The 24333-nt window shown below is 44.7% G+C and overlaps 1 protein-coding gene across 1 annotated transcript; it reads right to left on the bottom strand.

Annotated features, from left to right (window-relative positions):
• Positions 1-664: 664 nt before the first annotated feature.
• LOC138371028 (uncharacterized) lies at positions 665-2023 on the bottom strand. Its single transcript, XM_069335669.1, has one exon. It carries the CDS (start codon positions 2021-2023, stop codon positions 665-667), a length of 1359 nt encoding a protein of 452 aa, XP_069191770.1.
• Positions 2024-24333: the final 22310 nt, after the last annotated feature.

Below are 24333 nucleotides of genomic sequence, written 5' to 3'. Positions count from 1 at the left end.
CAGGTATTAATACTAACGTACACCTGTTTCTCTATCCTGAAGTTATATTCATGGGTTAGTACGTACCTAACGAATGTCCCGAATCTGTGGTAGATGACTAAGTCAACATGGGGACGTAAATAAACATTGAAAACTATTAAATAATTCCTTTGTAAGAAACAGAAGGATATTAACAAAAATAAATTATGAATAATTGATTCATTTAAAATTAAGGAGCCCTCATCAATACAGTGAGGCTACTGCCCAGGGTCTCTATGACTCCTAACTAATTACTGGACATCAACTCATCACTGCATCAGTGTGGTCACCTCAAGTTTAAATGATAAGTTATCTACTCTTGAATAGAATCAAAATATTGTTTAAGTTTCTGTTTGCAGTTCTGAGCAGCGACTCTTGATGGTCTTGTGCTCGGTTGAGTAGAATCATTGTTCTCTGAAACTTGGGTTACAGGTATATCTGTAGAACACTCGTGTTCTGCTAACTCTAAAGGTACTAATTTTTCTAGTGTTTTCAAGGTAGTAGTGCCTCGACACTGAACTTTAACAACTCGTAATACACCATGGCGGTCAGGATGGATGTCAACAATTTTACCTATAGGCCAATCTGACCTGGGTCCATCACTATCTACTAGGACAAGATCACCTGGTTTAAGTTGAACTTTATTTTATGGGCTTGCAGCTCCATAATGATATTCTCTTAAAGCAGTTAAATATTCACGTGTCCAGACCTCATTCCATTTCTCTATTACTTTTGAAAGGTGTCTATAACTCTCCACCAAGTCACTTGCTTTGACACACGAAGGATCGGCTGGATCCTCGTCTCCTAGAAATATTAGAGGGCTCAGAAGACCACCATGAATCAAATGAGAGGGACTTAGGGGTTCTCTTTGGAAGAAATCTTCTGTTAAGTAGGTTAGAGGTCTGTTGTTGACTCGTGCTTCAATTTCTACGACAAGGGTCTGTAACTCGGTGAGATTAATTTTCTGCCTGTGTAAGGTTTTTCTTAGGCATTTCTTAACAGTTCCCACCATTCTTTCGTAAAAACCGCCGTGCCATGGTGCTCTTGGAAGAATAAATTTCCAATAGCATTGTCTCTGTTTGAGCACAGAGTGTACTTCTGGATGGTTCCATATTTCTTGTAAGCAAGCTTCTCCTGCCACGAAGTTAGATCCATTATCTGAGATTATTAATTTTGAGCAAGATCTTCGTGCAGCAAATCTGCAAAAGGCTTCTGCACTCATGTCAGAAGTGACTTCTAAATGTACTCCGCGTGTGGTAGCACACGTGAAAAGGCAAATGTAGGCATTCACTGGAATTTTGTCCGGTGTGCCTGTTAAAATTAGTGCTCCTGTATAGTCGACACCTGTGGTTTCAAAGGGACGAAGGTGTACGACTCGCTCCTTAGGTAGGGGCGGTGGACCTGGATAAGGACACACTCGAGCATCATATCTCTTGCAGATTACACAAGACTTGATTAAAGATTTGACAGTTTGGCGACCTTGGGGAAGCCAAAAACGTTGTCTAATTTCAGTGAGAGTATCTAATACTCCACCATGCATTGTATTATGCTCATGGTAATGTAAAACTATGAGTTTAGTAATGATGTGGTGACGTGGAAGAAGTATAGGATTCTTCGTATCTAAATTTATTTCTGCATGAAGCAGACGTCCGCCGCATCTCAAGATGTTATAGTTGTCTGAGTCAAGCCAGATACCCAGAGACTTACTCAACCTTTCTGGGAGATGTTCATACTCCTTCCCATAAGTCTCTTGTTGAGCTTGTTTGACCCAATATTTGATGGAACTAGGAAATCGATACTTGATCCCCATCTTGTTGATGAAATCAAATACCATTTCTGTTACTCTCAGTAATTTACTTAAATTGGAGTAACGATGAGGATTGATAGCTAAAGTTCGAGGGGGTTCTGGATCCACAACAGGAGTAGTGACATTGGTCACAATGACTTGTGGCTTCTGTTGAGGCCACTGACCACTAACTAGCCATTGGGGTCCATTAAACCACATCTCGGTTTTGACTAATTGCTTTAAAGTCAAACCTCTGGATAAATAGTCAGCTGGATTGTCCTTGGTTGGGACATGTCTTAATTTATAACCAGCAGACAATTCTCGAATTTCCCTTACTCGATTGCTGACGTAGGGAGTTTAGTTGTTGTCGTTTCTTACCCACTGCAATACTGCCTCATTGTCTGACCACACTACTATTTCACTAAGGTGAACATTACTGAGGGTTTTGATCAGGCAATGAACCAGTCTTACACCTACTAATAAGGCAGTTAATTCCATTTGGGGTAGTGACCTCCTTTTAATCGGGGCTACCCTTGCCTTAGATGTAAGCAAAAATGATTGTTGATTATTAACAAGATAAGCTACTGAGGCATATGCTTTGCCTGAAGCATCGCAGAATACATGTAAATTTGTGGGTAAATTTAGTCCTAAGGTATTTCGAGGAAACTGAAGAATACTAAGTTTGTTGTAATCAGGAATCAACTGCTGCCATTTTTCTTGGAGATCCTCTGGCAACGTTTCATCCCACCTCAAATTCCTTTGCCAGCACTCCTGCATAAGGAGTTTACCCTTAATTAGAATAGGACTGAGTAGGCCTAACGGGCCAAATGGCTTGCTGACATGGGAGAGTAGTTTTCTCATGGTTAGAGGTGAATGATTGAAATCCACCGACTCGATATTCAATTTGTCTGTGGAAGTATTCCACTCCATACCTAAGACTTTCAATTTGTGAGGTACCTTATAATCAGGGAATTCTTCCTCGATAATTTGGTTAAGTTGTTTATTATTGGAGGCCCACGACTGTTGGGGCATGTTAGCTCCCAACAGTTCACGATAAGCCTCATGGTAGATTTCCACTAGTTTATTAACATCATTAGTGGTTCCTTGAAAATTGTCAACGTATAAATTGTTGCTAATCTCAGTCTTGTAGGGGCTATTAGACTTCTTAAGATGTGTATCCAGAGTAGCCTGGAGTAAGAATGGGGAAGATGTCACTCCAAACAGTACTGAGGCAAATCTATAAGTAATGATTTCGCTGTTCGGATCCTGTGGATCTTTCACCCAGAGAAATTTAGTAAAGTCACGATCCGTCTCTTGTAAGCCTACTCTTAAAAAGGCCTTATTAATGTCGGCCGTATAGGCAAAAACACCAGAGCGAAATCGCAAAAAGACATCTTGTAGTCTTTTGGTTAAGCTAGGTCCAGTTTGTAGACAATCATTTAATGACACGCTGCCTGCCTTTAATTTGGCACTACAGTTAAATACAATCCTGATTGGTGTTGTAACTGAATCTTTCAGGACAGTATGATGTGGCAAATAATGACCTGTCTTATGGTTGTCTTCTCCAACAACTTCTATAAATTTGTTAGCAAGTTGTTGCTGTATTAAAGCATGATACAGTTGCAATTTATCTGGTTGCTTGCGTAGCCTAGCTAGTTGAGAATTTAATTGGGTTGAGGCCATGAAATAATTTACTGGAAGCTGTGGGTGGTTCAGCTTCCATGGGAGTCTCACCCAATATTGATTATCTTGGAAAATCACAGTATCAAGATATTGTTGATACGTCCATGTGTCATCTGGACTGGGTTGATCAGGGACTATGCCTAAGGTGTCCAAATCCCATAATTTGTGAACAGGGGGATTGGACTCATCATCCTCAGTTTTGTCTCTGTCGTGTAGTGGTGACTGCTTTAGGCCTAGTCATGCCACTATTGAATTAGTTGGTTGATTACTAGTAGATTTAGAATGTTGTTGGATCAACACCAGTCCTGTGAGTAGTTTACCCCCAGCTGACAGCAACAAGTTTACACCTCGTTGCCTGGTGCATCCAGTAATAAATCTATAATAAAAGTCAGCTCCAATAACAATACCTACATCATTGAGACATTCTGTATTTATTTTATGATCCACTAGCCTAATATCGCTGCGTTTAAGAAATTTGACTGTTTGGGCAAGACCTGTAACATGTAAATCTGAGGGGATCTTGTCAACGATTATGGCTTGAATTGGGCTGGTGCAGCCTCCTAAACGTACCAAGACTTTAACAACCTGGTAGTCACGAGGTCCACTATTGGTTAGGAATCCAGAGATATTCAAATTCACTCGAGCAATAGGCTTCAGTTTCAACTGATCAACTAACTGTTGAGAAATAAAGGTTTTCTGTGAACCTTGGTCAAAGAGACCACGAGTGGAAATTTTAGATCTCTTATTGATTAATTTTAATTGAGCTGTTGGTAACGTAGTTGTGTTATTCGACTCTGTTGCAAGTACACTTATGTCTTGATGCACTTTGCAATACTGTTCAGAAGAAGAATTAGTAGCCTTGTTAAGAGGATTGGTTGATCTTGATTGATCACTACCACACAAGGAGTAATGGTGTCTACCCTTGTGGCACTTGTTGCACCTACGTAAGGAAACAGTACAGCTATTGGGGTCATGAGGACCCGTGCACCTTGTGCATCTGTGTAATTCTTGCAAACGATGAATTCGGGTGTTATGGTCTGGATAAGTACTACACTTATAAGTAAGATGTTCATTTTTGCAGAACAAACACCTTTTCACTGTAGGAGAAGTCGTAGGAGTGGTGCTCACTACAGGGTTTATAGGGTTCACTGTGTATGTACCTACATTTCCAGATTTCCATTTTGGAGATGATTTATTGAAATCTGGTTTTACTACAGTAGTTGCAGTACGTTGGGGTTTATGATGAGAGTTAGTAGAGAAGTTTGAAACACTCTTCCCATCTTGGTTGGCTCTTTGTCTTTCGACTAGGGTATGTAAACCTTCTGTAATTTCATTCATGGTCAGAGAGGTTTTATTGTATATAGTACACAATTTATCTAATGTTTCTCTTGGTAATTTACGTCTTACAACTACTTTTGTCATCCATTCAGCAGTCTGAATTTGGACTCTAAGGCTTAAGGCCTTGAGTAAAGATTCTAGCTCTAGTCTGAAAGTTTGGAGAGAATCTGTAGAATTATTAGCAGATGGTAAATGCAGCAAATTTTGGACTAAGATAGTAATAGTCTTTTCTTTGTTATCATAGTTGCTCTTAAGCAATTGAACAGCTAGGTCGTAACCATCACTGGTCAGTGTTATGTTAGAGATTACTTTCAAGGCTTCATTTCGTAACAAGTCTTGTAAATAAGTGAACTTGGTTGTTTGAGAGATGTTAATTTTAGAGTTTATTGCATCCACAAATTTACTCCAGAAATCATCCCAACTCTCATTCTCGTTACCAAAGAATGTGGGTATATTGATCTGAGGTAATTTGACATCAGGATCTGGATGTGCAGTAGAGGCTGTTGTTAATTTGTTTTAGCAATTTGCTTTTTAAAGGGTTGAAGTTTAACCTGAACATCATCTTCATACTGGGCTAAATCATTTACAATGTCCTCAAGTTCAGTTTAACCTATTGAGGTTTGGTAAAGTTCTCTCAAGTACAGATTCATATGTTGCTTAATATGCTCGAATTTACTTTCAGCAACTTGAAGTAAGTCCTCTAATTCAATGTAGTCAACAGGTGACTGTTGTGACAGATTTTGACACTTGGTAATCTGTCGGGTCAAGTGACCTTTCAGACCGATAAGGGTCCTTTTCATTTTGTCAGCCGCTTCCATCTTGCTGGGAAAGGGCTGGTCTGATAGTAAATAGTTGTTACTGATGTAACTGGGATATTGGATCATTCAGTGGAGCTCAGTATCAATATAATAGCCTAATGTATTTGAATAGTCTATACTACCTCGTTTAGAGGTTAATTTACCTACCTAACAATAGATAGCTAATATTTTGAGTAGTATTCGAATGCCACTATTTGATTTTCGTCCGGCTAGCTCATCAATTATCACCATTCGATCCAACAGTGAACATTCCGTAGTACTCAAAAAAAAAAAAATAGTACACGAAATATGTTAAAAGCACAAAAAGGGTTTTGATGATCTCACCGTAAATCAGGGTCAGCACAATCTAAATAATATGTATGTACACCAACACTGTCTAGTACAGTACTCACTAAATAATTTCTACCTAGGAAGGACTAAATGGTTTAGGCTGCATTTATACAAACATTAGTACAATTACAGTCTAAATATTCTACCTCATCAAAGGTTGGAATATATATGCAATGGTGCAGTGATATAGAAATAGAGTGCTATGTTTTTGGGATTTTTTGTTTTGATATATAGATTTGTGCTTAGAAACACAAGTGAAAATTTATAAATATATAACACTAAGGCTACTTTATACAAAAGTATTAATAGAAATGTTGATAATAATTAATGAGTTTTAGGCTGTAATATGGGCAGTCTGCTGACAGCCGTAAATAATTAAATATATTGGTAAATAGCCTAATAATGTTAACACACTAGTTGGTGTTAGTAAATAGTTAATTATGTGATTAATGATAGCTTAATTTTCAGCTATCTAGGTTCGAAGGACCAAAATTTTGTGGGGGAAAACCTGACTCCAGTAACTAATAATTAAATATATATATATACTTCGATAGCAATGAAGGACCACCACTTTTTGGGAAAAAGTGGAAACCAAGATAAAGCAATGGAAAAACTGATCCCAAGAACTAGTGTCCTATGGATCTTAATAAGACTGTAATTCTTATATAAATGGAGTCCAATTAACTTACACAAAATTGGGGGGTTACATGCTAAAAGATGAATACATCCCTAGCATTATTCTGGTGCTGGTTCTTCAAGAGAGTAAATCAAATGTGAAAGTAAATAAGGTTAACTGTATAATATTAATGGTAATTAAATGCACCTCAATATACTGTTGAAATGTTGAATAACATCAGTAAATCAATGGGTTAGTATAATTGATCTCTTTGAGAGATCACTACTGTAACTATAGTTATTGCTACAGATAAAAGAAAGGGACAGCTTAGCTGTAAATCTAGTGAGGTGTGTGTAATCAGTTGCTACGCTCCACCGACGACGTGTTGCATAGGGCAAATTGTTGCACGAAACGGTGGGGAAGCCTAGCACCTCGGTTGACGTCGCCTTGGTACTGAAAGGCAATTACATTGTAGAAATCTTATACTTAATAAGTAACTACAATAAATCCTAGATCCTGAGGATAACACTGGAAATTATCAGGTAATATCTGAGCAATTTATGTTCAACACTGTAAAGTTTTCTTTGGAGAAAATATTGAAATTATTATCGATTTAGATGGTAAATTTACTTAAGAGACACGTACGGAATTGTATTGCTTTACATTCGGCCTAACGACTGCTAGTCTAAATGTTAACTGTGGCCACATGATAACAAACAGATAAATCTAGCTGCCGAGCCGCGTGTCTGTTGATGTGGAGACTTGAGCAATTCTTCGTGCTCCAGCTGCTGCTTGAAAGACGGTAACTCTGGAATTGCAGATATAACAGTCTGGGACACGGCTACTATGCCAAATAATGTGGCACCGCTCAACTGAACGTGGGAGTGAAATAAGTAGGTAAAACGTAGCTCTGCTACACGCTGACAATGGCGTCGTGCTCTCTCGTGTCAACTCGCCTGTCTAGTGACGCTCTCCCGTCTTCCTCCTCTTCCTCATTGCGCATGCGCGGCTCTCGATAGGCATCTCGAGCGTAAATGGATATGTATTTATGGCAATTGACTAAGGAAGGAAGAGGTAATGACGAGGATTAATATCACATTAAATTCTTCTGTGATAAAATAGAATTTCTCGTAACATAAATTTGTTTATTAAGGTTGTGTAGCTAATCGAGGAAATTAAAAATAAAATCATTTACATTTAAGTAATTTCCTCTAGAATGTTTAATATTAATTAAATAAGGGAGTTCCAGTGAGTAGTAGTATACTACGAAAAATAAACTTATTAGTAAGTAACTATTTTTAGTAAAGGAAATGATAATCTGGACAATCCAACTAAATGTGGAGAGAATTCATGTTACTGCCTGTCGTTACTCACGTCGTCATTCTGACTAGGAAGAATTTGGCAGTGAATAAATCATGATAATGATTAAATCTACAAGTTAGTAATTTTAGTAACTACTTTGGTTAATACAAAGGTTGTATAAAATACAAGGATGTATAAAACTGTTGGTTATTTCCAACAAGAACGACTCCAGTCTGTCCCACCAACATCGGAGATTCGTTTAGTGACAAGTTAAAAATAGTGACGACCTTATTCTCTCTTCTCTAAACTTTACTCTGTTACTGTTTTATGTTCCACCAAGTCAATATCATTCAGTGTTAATTGGATTATTAAAATTTGAGTGTAGTCGTTGCCAGGAGGAGAGCGCTTTGATTGGACTGTGTGAACCCTATACAAACTACAGGGTCACACAACAGGTTGGAACACGGGTATTGTTGCCTTTACGTTCATTCCCAGGTTGGAGCCAGTGGAGAGGCGCACACATACAGATGAGGGAGACGGCTGTCTTTTACCACATTCGCGGGCGTTTATCACCACCACCACGACCAGCCCCCTACCTGGATGTCATGGCTGCACCACCACCACCATCACCCCAGGGGACCCCAAGATGCAGCCCTCTCGGTCGGTTAAAATGGTCTACTCAGTGGACCCCAAGAAGGACGGACCCCAGGATGGACGGACCCCAGTGGACCCCAAGATTGATGGACCCCCAGTGGACCCCAGGTCATTCTGCAGATGACCCAAGTTAAGATGGAAGAGGAGCAACAACAACTCCAGTCTGTCCCACCAACATCGGTCTACCCAGGACGGACCCCAATGGACCCCAGGTCTCTTGTCAAAGACCCATGGGAGGAGGAAGAGAGAAGAAAGAAGAAAGAAGAAAGAAGAGAGAAGAAAGAAGAAAGAAGAGGAGAAGATAAGACCAAGCTGAGTGAGACACTTTGCCTAGTGTCCCTTGCTGGTGTCAGCATCATTGCATGGAGCGTAATTGCAAGACAGGATCATTTGCCTTAACTGGCCGCCCCTCCTGCAAGCATGTTGCTCTGTTGAGTGATTCCTCCTGTGTCGTGTGGACTTGATTTGGCTGTCAGAAGTGGCTCTCTGAAGGAGGCGTGCTGGAGCAACAGGGAGGAAAGAAGTAGGATGGGATTTCTACGGTGGCAATTATATGGAGGTCTCGAAACTTGTAGTCCCTATAGCTGTGAAGAACCCCAATATACGTCTCTCATGGTGACTGACGTAGGGTCAATTACAGATCAGCTGGGACAACCGAATTCTATGGTCCTGTGAGCAGTACAAGAAGTAACGGCTACCTGGTTGGCCAAGGGTTGTTGTGCGTTAACGACGGAAAAGCAACGGAGGCAGTTGTGTTGAAGAAATGTGGTACAGGACTATCTACAAGACCAAGCAGTGACGTCGCCCAGCCAGAGACAATGGACGTCTGTCTATATATTTCAATTTTTTAGAGTAGGATGATGCATATTTGTTTAGCTAGGATGTATTTTTTTTTCGTTAATAAAGTTGTCGAACACAGCTAGCTTGCTTTAGCAGTGTTGCAAAAACTTCATATTCGTGGAGAAGGGGAGATGTAACACCGTAAAGGTGTTTGCTTTAGTTTTATTTAATACATAGAGATTCAGGAGTCACAGACAGGGATTTGAGAGGCGCTATTCTGGTGGCCTGAAACTCACACCTCTAAGTGTTAATGACCACCAAGTGACCTGAGGTCAGCCATGAGAATTTCACCTTGCTTCCGCTAATCTGATAATTGGCCTTCAAACATGCCGACGTTTAAGGAGTGGCTTGGTAGAGAGCCTGAGGCTATCTACTTGTGAGCGGAGTTAGTTACTAGGTTTCCCAATATAAACTCGAAGAGCTATCGAATCGGGAGGATAAGGAGAGAAGAACAGCCAGCAGAGCAGAGCAGAGGACAGCCTTGCTAGAGAGGCTGTCAGCCGGCGAGGGGAACCGTCTCTGTCAACTACAGACCATCCCCCCCCCCTCTCTATCCAGCTATAGGCAGACACTTGGTGAGTTGAACTTTAAGGTGACTTGGTCGTGTTTACAAGGGTTGTGTGAGGATCAGGGGGCAGTCAAATTGTAGGGTTCTCGAATTCTTGGATAATGACTCACTTTGTATCTGGAACATTAAGTTGAATGGCTTAAATTATGATACTTATCATGAAAAATATAATTGTTGAATTTATTATTTAAATTGTCTTTAACTTTGTCCCTAGAGTTTTTGAGTTGAGGTGAGAAAGCCTCTGCGGTTACTGGTTCATGATGTTAATGAGTAAATGATACAGATGTAACATACTAATAATGACCTTTTGATAATATCTTTGAGAAAATGTGATACAGACAAGTTCCATTCCTTGTCTTGTATGTACGGACAAATGAATGGATGATGGCAGCATTTCGTCTTCTACTATCTACTCTTCTACTTCTACTATCTACTTTTCTACTTCTACTATCTACTTCTACCTATCTACTCCTCTCCCTCCAGCCCTCTCCTAACTCTCCCTCTCAACTAATGACCCTCCTTGCTCCTCCCACCTCTCTACCTCTCTCACCCCAAAACCCTCACTAATTACTTCATTATTCATCTCTTTCCTTTCATTTCTCTTATACGTTTGTGGCAGTGAAATGTGTTCTAGAGTTCTCTCTAGAGTTTCGGGTAGCTGTTCAAGTTACAGCGCCTTATAGTACCCGTATCTAGGTAGCCAAATACCTAGGTTACAAGGTGTTGAACGAGAGAGGCTGCCGTAGGAACTCTGGGAGTGCTCTAGAATAGTTGACTAACTGGGGACAAGATAACGAACGTGAGAGAGCTGTTTCCCCCGGCCTCGTTAGTTAACTGGGGGTTGGAATAATGGACAAGAGAGAGCTATTTCCCCCACCCCCCGTTACAAGTCCAGCGTGTTGTCCGCTCGGCCGACCGGCTCCAAACACCTACCACGCACTCCACCACTATCACACACCTCACCACACTTCCACACCCCCCATAACACTGCCACAATCCCCCCCCCACACACTACTACACACCCAACCACACTACCACACACCCCACCACACTACCACACACCCCACCGCACTACCATACACCCTATAACACTACCACACACCCCACCAAAGTACCACGAACCCCACCAAACTGCCACACACCCCAGAACATTACACACACCCCACCACATTACCACACACTCACCACACTACCACTTTGTTAGGCCAAAGCTAGAATATGCAGCGGTTATGTGGTGCCCATATCTTAAGAAGCACATCAACAAAGTGGAAAAGGTGCAAAGACATGCTACTAAGAGGCTCCCAGAACTGAAGGGCAAGAGCTACGAAGAGAGGTTAGAGGCATTAAACATACCAAAACTGGAAGACATAAGAAAAAGAGGTGATATGATCACTACATACAAAATAATAACAGGAATTGATAAAATCGATAGGGAAGATTTCCTGAGACCTGGAACTTTAAGAACAAGAGGTCATAGATATAAACTAGCTAAACACAGATGCCGAAGAAATGTAAGAAAATTCACTTTCGCAGAGTGGTAGACGGTTGGAACAAGTTAGGTGAAAAGGTGGTGAAGGCCAAGACCGTCAGTAGTTTCAAAGCGTTATATGACAAAGAGTGCTGGGAAGACGGGACACCACGAGCGTAGCTCACATCCTGTAACTTCACTTAGGTAATTACACTTAGGGTAACTACACATCCCACGACACTACCACACAACCCCACCACACTACCACACATCTCCACCACACTACCACACACCCCACCACACTACCACACACCCCACTACACTATCACACACCCACCACACTACCACACAACCCAGCACACTGCACACACCCACCACACACTACAACAAACTCCACCACAACACCACGCAACCACACCACACTACCAAACAACCCCACCACACTACCACACAATCTCACCACACTACCTCACATCTCACCACACTACCACTCACCCCACCACACTACCACACACACCACCACACAACCACACACCCCACCACAATACTACACAACCCCACCACACTACCACACCCCACCACAATACGACACAACCCCACCACACTACCACACAACCCCACCACACTACCACATACCCCAGAACACTACACACACCCCACCACGATACCACACACACCACCACACTACCACACACTCCACAGCACTTTCACACACCCCCCACACTACCACACATCCCACCACACTACCACACACCCCACCACACTATCACACACCCCACCACACTACCACACAAGCCATAACACTTCCACACCCCCCCAAACTACCACACACCCCTCCACACTACCACACACCCCACTACACTACCACACAACCCCACCACATTACCACATATCCCACACTACCACACAAACCACCACACCACTACACAACCGCACCACACTACCACATATCCCACCACACTACCACACCCCCACCACACTGCCTCACAACCCCCACCACACTACCACACTACCACACATCCCACCACACTACCATACAACCACACCACACTACCACATAACCCCACCACACTACCACACACCACCACACCACCACACACCGCACCCTAGTATTACACAACCCCACCACACTGCCACACTCCCCACCACACTACCATACACCCCACCACACTACTGCACATCCCACCACACTACCACACACCCCACCACACTACTACACACCCCAGAATATTACACACACCATGGTGTATAACAAATCACTGGCAACAGGGAACTGCCAGAAATTTGGAAAGCAGCTAACGTAGTCCCGATATACAAGAAAGGGGATAGACAGGAGGCACTGAATTACAGACCAGTGTCCCTAACCTGCATACCATGCAAGATGATGGAGAAGATTGTGCGAAGAAAGCTAGTGGAGCACCTGGAGCGAAAGAACTTTGTAACACAGCATCAACATGGATTCAGGGATGGCAGGTCCTGCCTCACAGGGTTACTTGAATTCTACGACCAGGCAACAAAAATTAGGCAAGAAAGAGAAGGGTGGGCAGACTGCATATTTTTGGATTGTCAGATAGCCTTTGACACAGTGCCACACAAGAGGCTAGTGAAAAAACTGGAGATGCAGGCTGGAGTGAAAGGGAAGGTACTCCGCTGGATACAGGAGTACCTAAGTAACAGGAGACAATGAGTCAGTGTGAGGGGTGAGGTCTCAGATTGGCGAGACGTTACGAGTGGAGTACCGCAGGGGTCAGTCCTTGGACCTATACTGTTTCTGATATATGTAAATGATCTTCCAGAGGGTATAGAATCGTTTCTCTCAATGTTTGCCGATGATGCAAAAATTATGAGGAGGATTGAAACTGAGGATGATAGTAGGAGGCTACAAGATGACCTAGACAGACTGAGTGAATGGTCCAACAAATGGCTGTTGAAGTTCAACCCGAGTAAATCCAAAGTACTGAAACTAGGTGGTGGAAATAGGAGGCCAAACACAGGATACAGAATAGGAGATGAAGTACTTAATGAAACGAACAGAGAGAAAGATCTAGGAGTTGATATCACACCAAACCTGTCTCCTGAAGCCCACATAAAAAGAATAACGTCTGCGGCATATGCGAGGCTGGCTAACATCAGAACAGCGTTCAGGAACCTGTGTAAGGAATCATTCAGAATCTTGTACACCACATATGTAAGACCAATCCTGGAGTATGCGGCCCCAGCATGGAGCCCGTACCTTGTCAAGCACAAGACGAAGCTGGAAAAAGTTCAAAGGTATGCCACTAGACTAGTCCCAGAACTAAGAGGCATGAGTTATGAGGAAATGAGGAAATGAGAGAGAGCTGTTTCCCCCGGCCTCGTTACGACACTGGAAGACAAAAGAGTAAGGGGGGACAAGATCACACCCTACAAAATCCTCAGGGGAATCGACCGGGTAAACCAGGATGAAATATTCAACACTGGAGGGACGTGAACAAGGGGACACAGGTGGAAGCTGAGCACCCAAATGAGCCACAGAGACATTAGAAAGAACTTTTTCAGCGTCAGAGTAGTTAGTAAATGGAATGTACTAGGAAGTGAGGTGGTGGAGGCTTACTCCATACACAGTTTCAAATGTAGATATGACAGAGCCCAGTAGGGTCAGGAATCTGTACATCAGTTGATTGACAGTTGAGAGGCGGGACCAAAGAACCAGAGCTCAACCCCCGCAAACACAACTAGGTGAGTACACACCCCAGAACATTACACACACCCCACCACACTACCACACTCCCCTAAACTACCACACACCCTACCACACTACCACACACCTCACCACACTACCACACAACCCCACCACACTACCACACATCCCCACCACACTACCACACACCCCACCCCACTAACACACACCCTATAACACTACCACAATACCCTTACCAAACTACCACACACCCACCACACTACCACACATCCCAGCACACTACCACACACCCACCACACTACCACAAAGTCCACCACACTACCACACACCCCACCACAACACCACGCAACCCCACCACACTACCACAAAACCCCACCACACTACCACACACCCCCACCACACTACCACTCACCCCCACAACACTACCACACAACCCCACCACACTACCTCACATCTCACCACACTACCACTCACCCCACAACACTACCACATACCCCACAACACTACCACACAACCCTACCACTACCACACAACCCAACCACACTGCCACACACCCGCAACATTGCCACACACCCCCACCACACTAAAAACACTCCCCACCATACTACCACACAACCCCACCACACTACTACATATCCCACCACACTACCACACACCCCACCATACTACCACATAACCCCACCACACTACCACATATCCCACCACACTACCACACACTCACACCACACTACCACACACCCCACCTCACTACCAAACAAACCACCACACTACCACACACCAACAACACTACCTCACACCGCACTACACGAGCACACATCCCCACCATACAACCCCACCACACTACCACACACCCCACCACTATCACACAACCCCACCACACTAACACATATCCCACCACACTACCACTCAACCCAACCAAACTACCACACACCCTACCACACTGCCACACACCCCCACCACACTACCACTCTCCCCACCATATTACCACACAACCCCACCACACTATCACATATCCCACCACGCTACCACACTCGCCAACACACTACCACACACACCCACCACACTGCCACACACACCCACCACAGTACCACACACCCCACCACACTACCACACACACCCACCAAACTACCACACACCCCACCACACTACCACACACCCCACCACACTACCACACAACCCCACCACACCACCACACAACCCCACCACACTACCACACAACCCCACCACACTACCAGGTACAGGCCACACTACTCAGGCAACAGGTACTCTGAGAGAGAACTCTATCAACATCAGAGGCCCGAGACTGTTCAACACGCTTCCACTACACATAAGAGGCATAACTGGCCGACCCCTCACAGTGTTCAAGAGAGAACTGGATAAGCACCTCCAAAGGATACCTGATCAACCAGGCTGTGACTCATACGTCAGGCTGCGAGCAGCCGCGTCCAACCGCCTGGTTGAACAGTCCAGCAACCAGGAGGCCTGGTCGACGACCGGGCCGCGGGGACACTAAGCCCCGGAAGCACTTCAAGGTAACCTCAAGGTAACCCCACCACTATCACAAACCCCAACACAATTCCACACACCCCAAAAAACCTCACACCCCACCACACTACCACACACCCCAAAATACCTCACACCCCACCACACTACCACACACACCACACTACCACACAACCCCACTACACTACCACACTTCCGCACCACATTACCACACTTCTCACCGCACTTCCCCACACCCTAAAACACTACCACACACTCCACCAAAGTACCACAAACCCCACCACACTGCCACACACCCCAGAACACTACACACACTACTCCACGCTACCACACACCCCACCACACTTCAACACAACCCACAGCACTACCACACCCCCAACACCACCACACTTCCACACACCCCACCACAAAAACACACACCCCAGAACATTACACACACCCCACCACACTACCACACACCCCACCACACTACCACACACCCCCAAACTACCACACACCCCACCACACTACCACACACCCACCACACTACCACAGCCCAGCACACTATCACACACCCACCATACTACCACAAACTCCACAACACTACCACACACCCCACGACAACACCACACAACCCCATCACACTACCACACACCCCCACCACACTACCACTCACCCCACCACAATACCACACATCCCCACCATACTACCTCAAATCTCACCACACTACCACTCACCCCAACACACTACCACATACCCCACCACACTACCACACAACCCCACCACTACCACACAACCCAACCACATTGCCACACACCCGCAACATTGCCACACACCCCCACCACACTCCCCACCATACTACTACACAACCCCACCACACTACCACATATCCCACCACACTACCACACACCCCACCACACTACCACACACCCCAAAATACCTCACACCCCACCACACTACCACACACACCACACTACCACACAACCCCACTACACTACCACACTTCCGCACCACATTACCACACTTCTCACCGCACTTCCCCACACCCTAAAACACTACCACACACTCCACCAAAGTACCACAAACCCCACCACACTGCCACACACCCCAGAACACTACACACCCCACCACGCTACCACACACCCCACCACACATCAACACAACCCACATCACTACCACACCCCCAACACCACCACACTACCACACACCCCACCACAAAAACACACACCCCAGAACATTACACACACCCCACCACACTACCACACACCCCACCACACTACCACACACCCCCAAACTACCTCACACCCCACCACACTACCACACACCCACCACACTACCACAGCCCAGCACACTATCACACACCCACCACACTACCACAAACTCCACAACACTACCACACACCCCACGACAACACCACGCAACCCCACCACACTACCACACACGCCCACCACACTACCACTCACCCCACCACAATACCACACATCCCCACCATACTACCTCAAATCTCACCACACTACCACTCACCCCAACACACTACCACATACCCCACCACACTACCACACAACCCCACCACACTACCACATATCCCACCACACTACCACACACTCAAACCACACTATCACACACCCCACCTCACTACCAAACAAACCACCACACTACCGCTCACCAACAACACTACCACACACTACACTACACGACCACACATCCCCACCATACAACCCCACCACACTACCACACTACCCCACCACATTGCAACACACACCCACCACAGTACCACACACCCCACCACACACACCCACCAAACTACCACACACCCCACAACACTACCACACACCGCACCACACAACCCCACCACACTACCACACAACCCCACCACACCACCACACAACCCCACCACACAACCCCACCACACTACCACACAACCGCACCACACTACCAGGTACAGGCCACACTACTCAGGCAACAGGTACTCTGAGAGAGAACTCTATCAACATCAGAGGCCCGAGACTGTTCAACACGCTTCCACTACACATAAGAGGCATAACTGGCCGACCCCTCACAGTGTTCAAGAGAGAACTGGATAAGCACCTCCAAAGGATACCTGATCAACCCAGGCTGTGACTCATACGTCAGGCTGCGAGCAGCCGCGTCCAACAGCCTGGTTGATCAGTCCAGCAACCAGGAGGCCTGGTCGACGACCTGGCCGCGGGAACACTAAGCCCCGGAAGCACCTCAAGGTAACCTCAAGGTAACCACACCACTATCACAAACCCCAACACACTTCCACACACCCCAAAAATCTCACACCCCACCACACTACCACACACCCCACCACACTACCACACACCCCAAAATACCTCACAGCCCACCACACTACCACACACACCACACTACCACACAACCCCACCACACTACCACACATCCGCACCACATTACCACACTCCCCACCGCACTTCCCCACACCCTATAACACTACCACACACCCCACCAAAGTACCACAAACCCCACCACAATGCCACACACCCCAGAACACTACACACACTACTCCACGCTACCACACACCCCACCACACTTCAACACAACCCACATCACTACCACACTCCCAACACCACCACACTACCACACACCCCACCACAAAAACACACACCCCAGAACATTACACACACCCCACCACACTACCACACACCCCACCACACTACCACACACCCCCAAACTACCACACACCCCACCACACTACCACACACCCACCACACTACCACAGCCCAGCACACTATCACACATCCACCACACTATCACAAACTCCACCACACTACCACTCACCCCACCACAATACCACACAACCCGACCATACTATCTCACATCTCACCACACTACCACTCACCCCACCACACTACCACATACCCCACCACACTACCACACAACCCCACCACTACCACACAACCCAACCACATTGCCACACACCCGCAACATTGCCACACACCCCCACCACATTCCCCACCTTACTACCACACAACCCCACCACACTACCACATATTCCACCACACTACCACACACCCATACACACTACCACACACTCAAACCACACTATCACACACCCCACCTCACTACCAAACAAACCACCACACTACCGCTCACCAACAACACTACCACACACTGCACTACACGACCACACATCCCCACCATACCACCATACAACCCCACTACACTACCACACAACCCCACCACACTACCACACACCTCACCACTACCACACAACCCCACTACACTAACACATATCCCACCACACTACCACATACCCCTACACACTACCACACACTGACAACACACTACCACACACCCCTACACACTACCACACACTCACAACACACTACCACACCCCACCTCACTACCAAACAAACCACCACACTGCCACACACCCACAGCACTACCACACACCCCACTACACGACCATACAACCCCACCATACCATCACACAACCCACCACACTACCAGTCAACCCTCCACACTACCACACTACCCCAGCAATCTACCACACACACCTAATCACACTACCATACACCACACCAAACTACCACCCCCCCCAACCGCACTACCACACACCCCACCACAATACGACACAACCCCAACTCACTACCACACAACTCCACCACACTGCCACACACCCCAGAACACTACACACACCACACCACGCTACCACACACACCACCACACTACCACACACTCCACAACACTTCCACACCCCCCCCCACACCCAATCACACTAAAACACACCGCCAAAACACTACCACACAACCCCACCACTCTACTACACACCCCACCACACACTCCCTCCAAACTACCACACACCCCATCACACTACCACACACGCCATGACACTACCACACCCCCACACTACCACAGACCCCACCACACTACCACACACCCCAACACATTACCACATAACGCCACCACATTACCACATACCCCACCACACTACCACACAACCCACCACACTACCACACACCCCACCACACTACTACACAACCCCACAACACTACCACACACTCCACCACACTACCACACACCCCACCACACTACCACACACCCCACCACCCTACCACACAAACCACCACACTACCACACAAACCACCACACTACCACACACCCACCACATTACCACACATCTCAGCACACTACCATACAACCTCACTCCCTTGGGTAAAAGTGACCATGTCTTTTGGGGAATAAAGTATACAATGAGTTATAATCTGGAAGAAAATATGACGGTTGATGCAAATGAAAAACCTGACTTTAGGAGAGGACATTATGGCAACCTTAGAATTTTTTTTAGTGAGTATAATTAAACAGACTTGTTGCTAGGCAAGGAAGTGAATGAGATGTATGTCAGGTTTTGTGAAATATATGATTAAGGCACAACAAAATTTATACCAAAACATTGAAGCAGAACTAGGAAACAGGATTGGTTTCCTAGTGCGAGAAAGTGCTAGAGGGCCAGAGACCAAAAGACACAAAAATGGAATCAATACAGGAATAGGCCGAACCCCCAAACATACCAGCGATACAAAGATGCGAGAAACAACTACACAGAAGTGAGGTGAGAGGCAGAAAGAAATTTTGTAAAAGGGATTGCAGACAAATTTAAAACAGAACCAGGTCTATTCAAATTCATAAACAACAAATTGCAGGTAAAGGATAATATTCAGAGGTTCAAAATGGGAAATAGATTCACGGAAAATGAAAAGGAAATGTGTGAAACATTAAACGAAAAGTTCCAAAGTGTGTTTGTACAAAATGAAATCTTCAGGGAACCAGATACAATATGAATTCCAGAGAACAACATAGAGCACATAGCGGGGTCTAGAGACGAAGTGGAAAAAATGCTCAAGGAGCTAAATAAGAACAAAGCAGTAGGTCTAGATGGAGTTTCACCATGGGTTCTGAGAGAATGTGCACCTGAGCTCAGCATTCCTCTTCAAGTGATTTTTCAGGCATCCCTGTTTACAGGAGTTGTAGCTGATGTGTGGAAAAAGGCTAACATAGTTCCAATCTACAAAAGTGGAAGCAGGGAAGACCCCCTTAATTATAGACCGGTATCATTGACAAGTGTAATAGTCAAAATATTGGAAAAAATAATTATATCTAAATGGGTAGAACACCTGGAGAGAAATGATATAATATCAGACAAACAGTATGGTTTTCGATCTGGAAGATCCTGGGTATCGAATTTACTCAGTTTCTATGATCGAGCAACAGAGATATTACAGGAAAGAGATGGTTGGGTTGACTGCATCTATCTGGACATAAAAAAGGCTTTCGACAGAGTTCCACATAAGAGGTTGTTCTGGAAACTGGAAAATATTGGAGGAGTGACAGGTACGCTTCTAACATAGATGAAAAATTTTCTGACTGACAGAAAAATGAGGGCGGTGATCAGAGGCAATGTATCGGACTGGAGAAATGTCACAAGTGGAGTACCACAGGGTTCAGTTCTTGCACCAGTGATGTTTATTGTCTACATAAATAATCTACCAGTTGGTATACAGAATTATATGAACATGTTTGCTGATGATGCTAACATAATAGGAAGGATAAGAAACTTAGATGATTGTCATGCCCTTCACGAAGACCTGGACAAAATAAGTACATGGAGCGCCACTTGGCAAATGGAATTTAACGTTAATAAATGCCATGTTATGGAATGTGGAATAGGAGAACATAGACCCCACACAACCTATATATTATGTGAGAAATCTTTAAAGAATTCTGATAAAGAAAGAGATCTAGGGGTGGTTATAGATAGAAAACTATCACCTGAGGGCCACATAAAGAATATTGTGCGAGGAGCCTATGCCACGCTTTCTAACTTCAGAATTGCTTTTAAATACATGGATGGCGATATACTAAAGAAATTGTTCACGACTTTTGTTAGGCCAAAGTTAGAATATGCAGCAGTTGGGTGGTGCCCATATCTTAAGAAGCACATCAACAAACTGGAAAAGGTGCAAAGACATGATACTATGTGGCTCCCAGAACTGAAGGGCAAGAGTTACGAGGAGAGGTTAGAGGCATTAAATATGGCAAAACTAGAAGACAGAAGAAAAAGAGGTGATATGATCACTACATACAAAATAGTAACAGGAATTGATAAAATCGATAGGGAAGATTTCCTGAGACCTGGAACTTTAAGAACAAGAGGTCATAGATATAAACTAGCTAGCTAAACACAGATGCCGAATAAATATAAGAAATTTCACTTTCGCAAACAGAGTGGTAGACGGTTAGAACAAGTTAGGGGAGAAGGTGGTGGAGGCCAAGACCGTCAGTAGTTACAAAGCGTTATATGACAAAGAGTGCTGGGAAGACGGGACACCACGAGCGTAGCTCTCATCCTGTAACTACACTTAGGTAATTACACCCCTCTACCACATAACCCCACCACACTACCACACAACACCACCACACAACCACACACCCCACCCCATTATTACACAACCCCACCACACTACTACACACCACACTACCACACAACCCCACCACACTTTTATACACCCCACAACACTACCACACATCTCACCACACACCCCAGAACATTACACACACCCCATCACACTACCACCCCCCCCAAACCACCACATACCCCACCACACTACCACACATCGCCATCACAGTACTACACATCCCCACCGAACTACAACACACCCCACCATACTACCACACAACCCCACCACACTACCACACACCCACCACACTACCACAAACTCCTTCACACTACCACACACCCCACCACAACACCACACAACCTCACCACACTACCACACAACCCCACCACACTACCACACTCCCCCACCACACTACCACTCACCTCACCAAACTACCACACAACCCCACCAAGCTACCACACATCTCAGCACACTACCACTCACCCCAGCACACTACCACATTCCCCACCACACTACCACTGACCTCACCAAACTACCACACAACCCCACCAAGCTACCACACATCTCAGCACACTACCACTCACCCCACCATACTACCACACTCCCCACCATACTACCTTACAACCCCACCACACTATCACATATCCCACCACGCTACCACACCCACCCACCACACTACCACACCCCCCCCACCAAACTACCACACACCCCACTACACTACCACACACTAGCACCACACAACCACTACACGACCACACAACCCCACCACACACCCACACAACCCCTCCAAACTACCACACAACCCCACCACTAACACACAATCCCACCACACTCCCCACAATACTACTACACACCCCACCACACTACCACAGAACCCACCACACTACCACACAACCCCAGCACACTAACCACACACCCTGCTGAGTATCTGGGGCTTTAACTCAGATATTAAATTATTTGATTATTATGTTTAACATAAATCGAAGGACCACCCACTTTTGAGAAAAGAGGGAAAACAAACAAAAGTGATTATTAGATAGACACTATAGAACCAGTGCCTATGTACGATAATTAACTTAACAATCACTTGAAAATAATAAATACACTGTATTATTAATTAATTAAAGTCAAAGCCTCAAATATCAACATTGGGGGGGGGGGTATTTCTAAAGTTTATATCTAGGAACCAGTGTGGTTCGTAACTAGTTCATTATTGAGTTAGTATCATAGCAAATCTAAACTTGTATAGATTCAAAGATATGATACCTCAATTAAAGGATTATACCATATTGAACAATAATAAGAGCAAAACACATTAAACACTAAGCCATAAATTCTGGCATTAAATTATTCACTGTAAATATCCTATATGTGAATTTATATAGAAACTACTAATAATCTTAGCTAAAGTTAAAAGAAAACGGGTGTCTTAGCTGTAAGACGACTTCTGTAATTCCGTTTCGTTACTCGTCCTCGTGACCACATGCTCCCAATAAGGAAGAAACCCGTGGAAATTATCGTGAGTGATGAGACACAACTTGTTAACTCCTCGTCTACACGCTGCAATCAGGGAAAATTAAGTAGCATTGTATTAGGCTATAAATTATTTCAATATTCATTGAAATTTAAATAAATGAAGAAAATCAACTAAGGTTTTTTTTGTTGTTTTTGCTTCGTTACGACAGAATACCCACAAATATACAATCTAGGATGATGCATCAAACTAGAATAGTATACTTAACATGAGCGTATCAGATTTTAAGGTCTGCCGAAACCGCGTCTGCCAGTCCCAGGCGTCCACTGCTGTGTACACGTAATTACGGGCCTGTGACTTCAATTGTTGACGCATTATTAACTGGTAGGGCACTGTAGAACACGTGGGGAGGTAATTGGTGACTATTAGTAAAGTTGCAACGTAATAAAGGTTGGAAACTCTTCAGTCACACTACCACGCGTCTTCCCTTCCTGATCGCTAGTTGAACACGTGAGGAATTTCTCCAGTCCGAATAATCTTGCACATTATATGAAGAGTTTATGCCTCTAACCACTTGAGTTTCCTTTTCTTCATAAATTTTTTTATTGATTTTATAAATATTTCTAAACATAATTGGTTGCATAATGTCTTTGGTGAACTTTGAAAATTTGTATTATTGCACTAAATACATTTAGGATAAAAATAAAACTTCAGGAGCTTTACTAAATAGTACTGTGATAGCTAAGCATCATAGAAAGGATTTCGGTTGACTCTTGTGCTTGCTTTATAACCTTGAAAATGTTGAAAAAATGTTAAATATTTTTTTTCTCCCTCTC

Source organism: Procambarus clarkii, chromosome 34 (assembly GCF_040958095.1).
Source record: "Procambarus clarkii isolate CNS0578487 chromosome 34, FALCON_Pclarkii_2.0, whole genome shotgun sequence".
In the NCBI taxonomy this organism is placed as follows: domain Eukaryota; kingdom Metazoa; phylum Arthropoda; class Malacostraca; order Decapoda; family Cambaridae; genus Procambarus; species Procambarus clarkii.
Note: the sequence above shows the minus strand (reverse complement) of the source record. Positions and strands in the feature narration are given on the sequence as shown.

What these genes read in the sequence shown, in the direction of transcription:
- LOC138371028 (XM_069335669.1), bottom strand. Translation starts at nt 2,023, where the DNA reads ATGTGGTTTAATGGACCCCAATGGCTAGTTAGTGGTCAGTGGCCTCAA.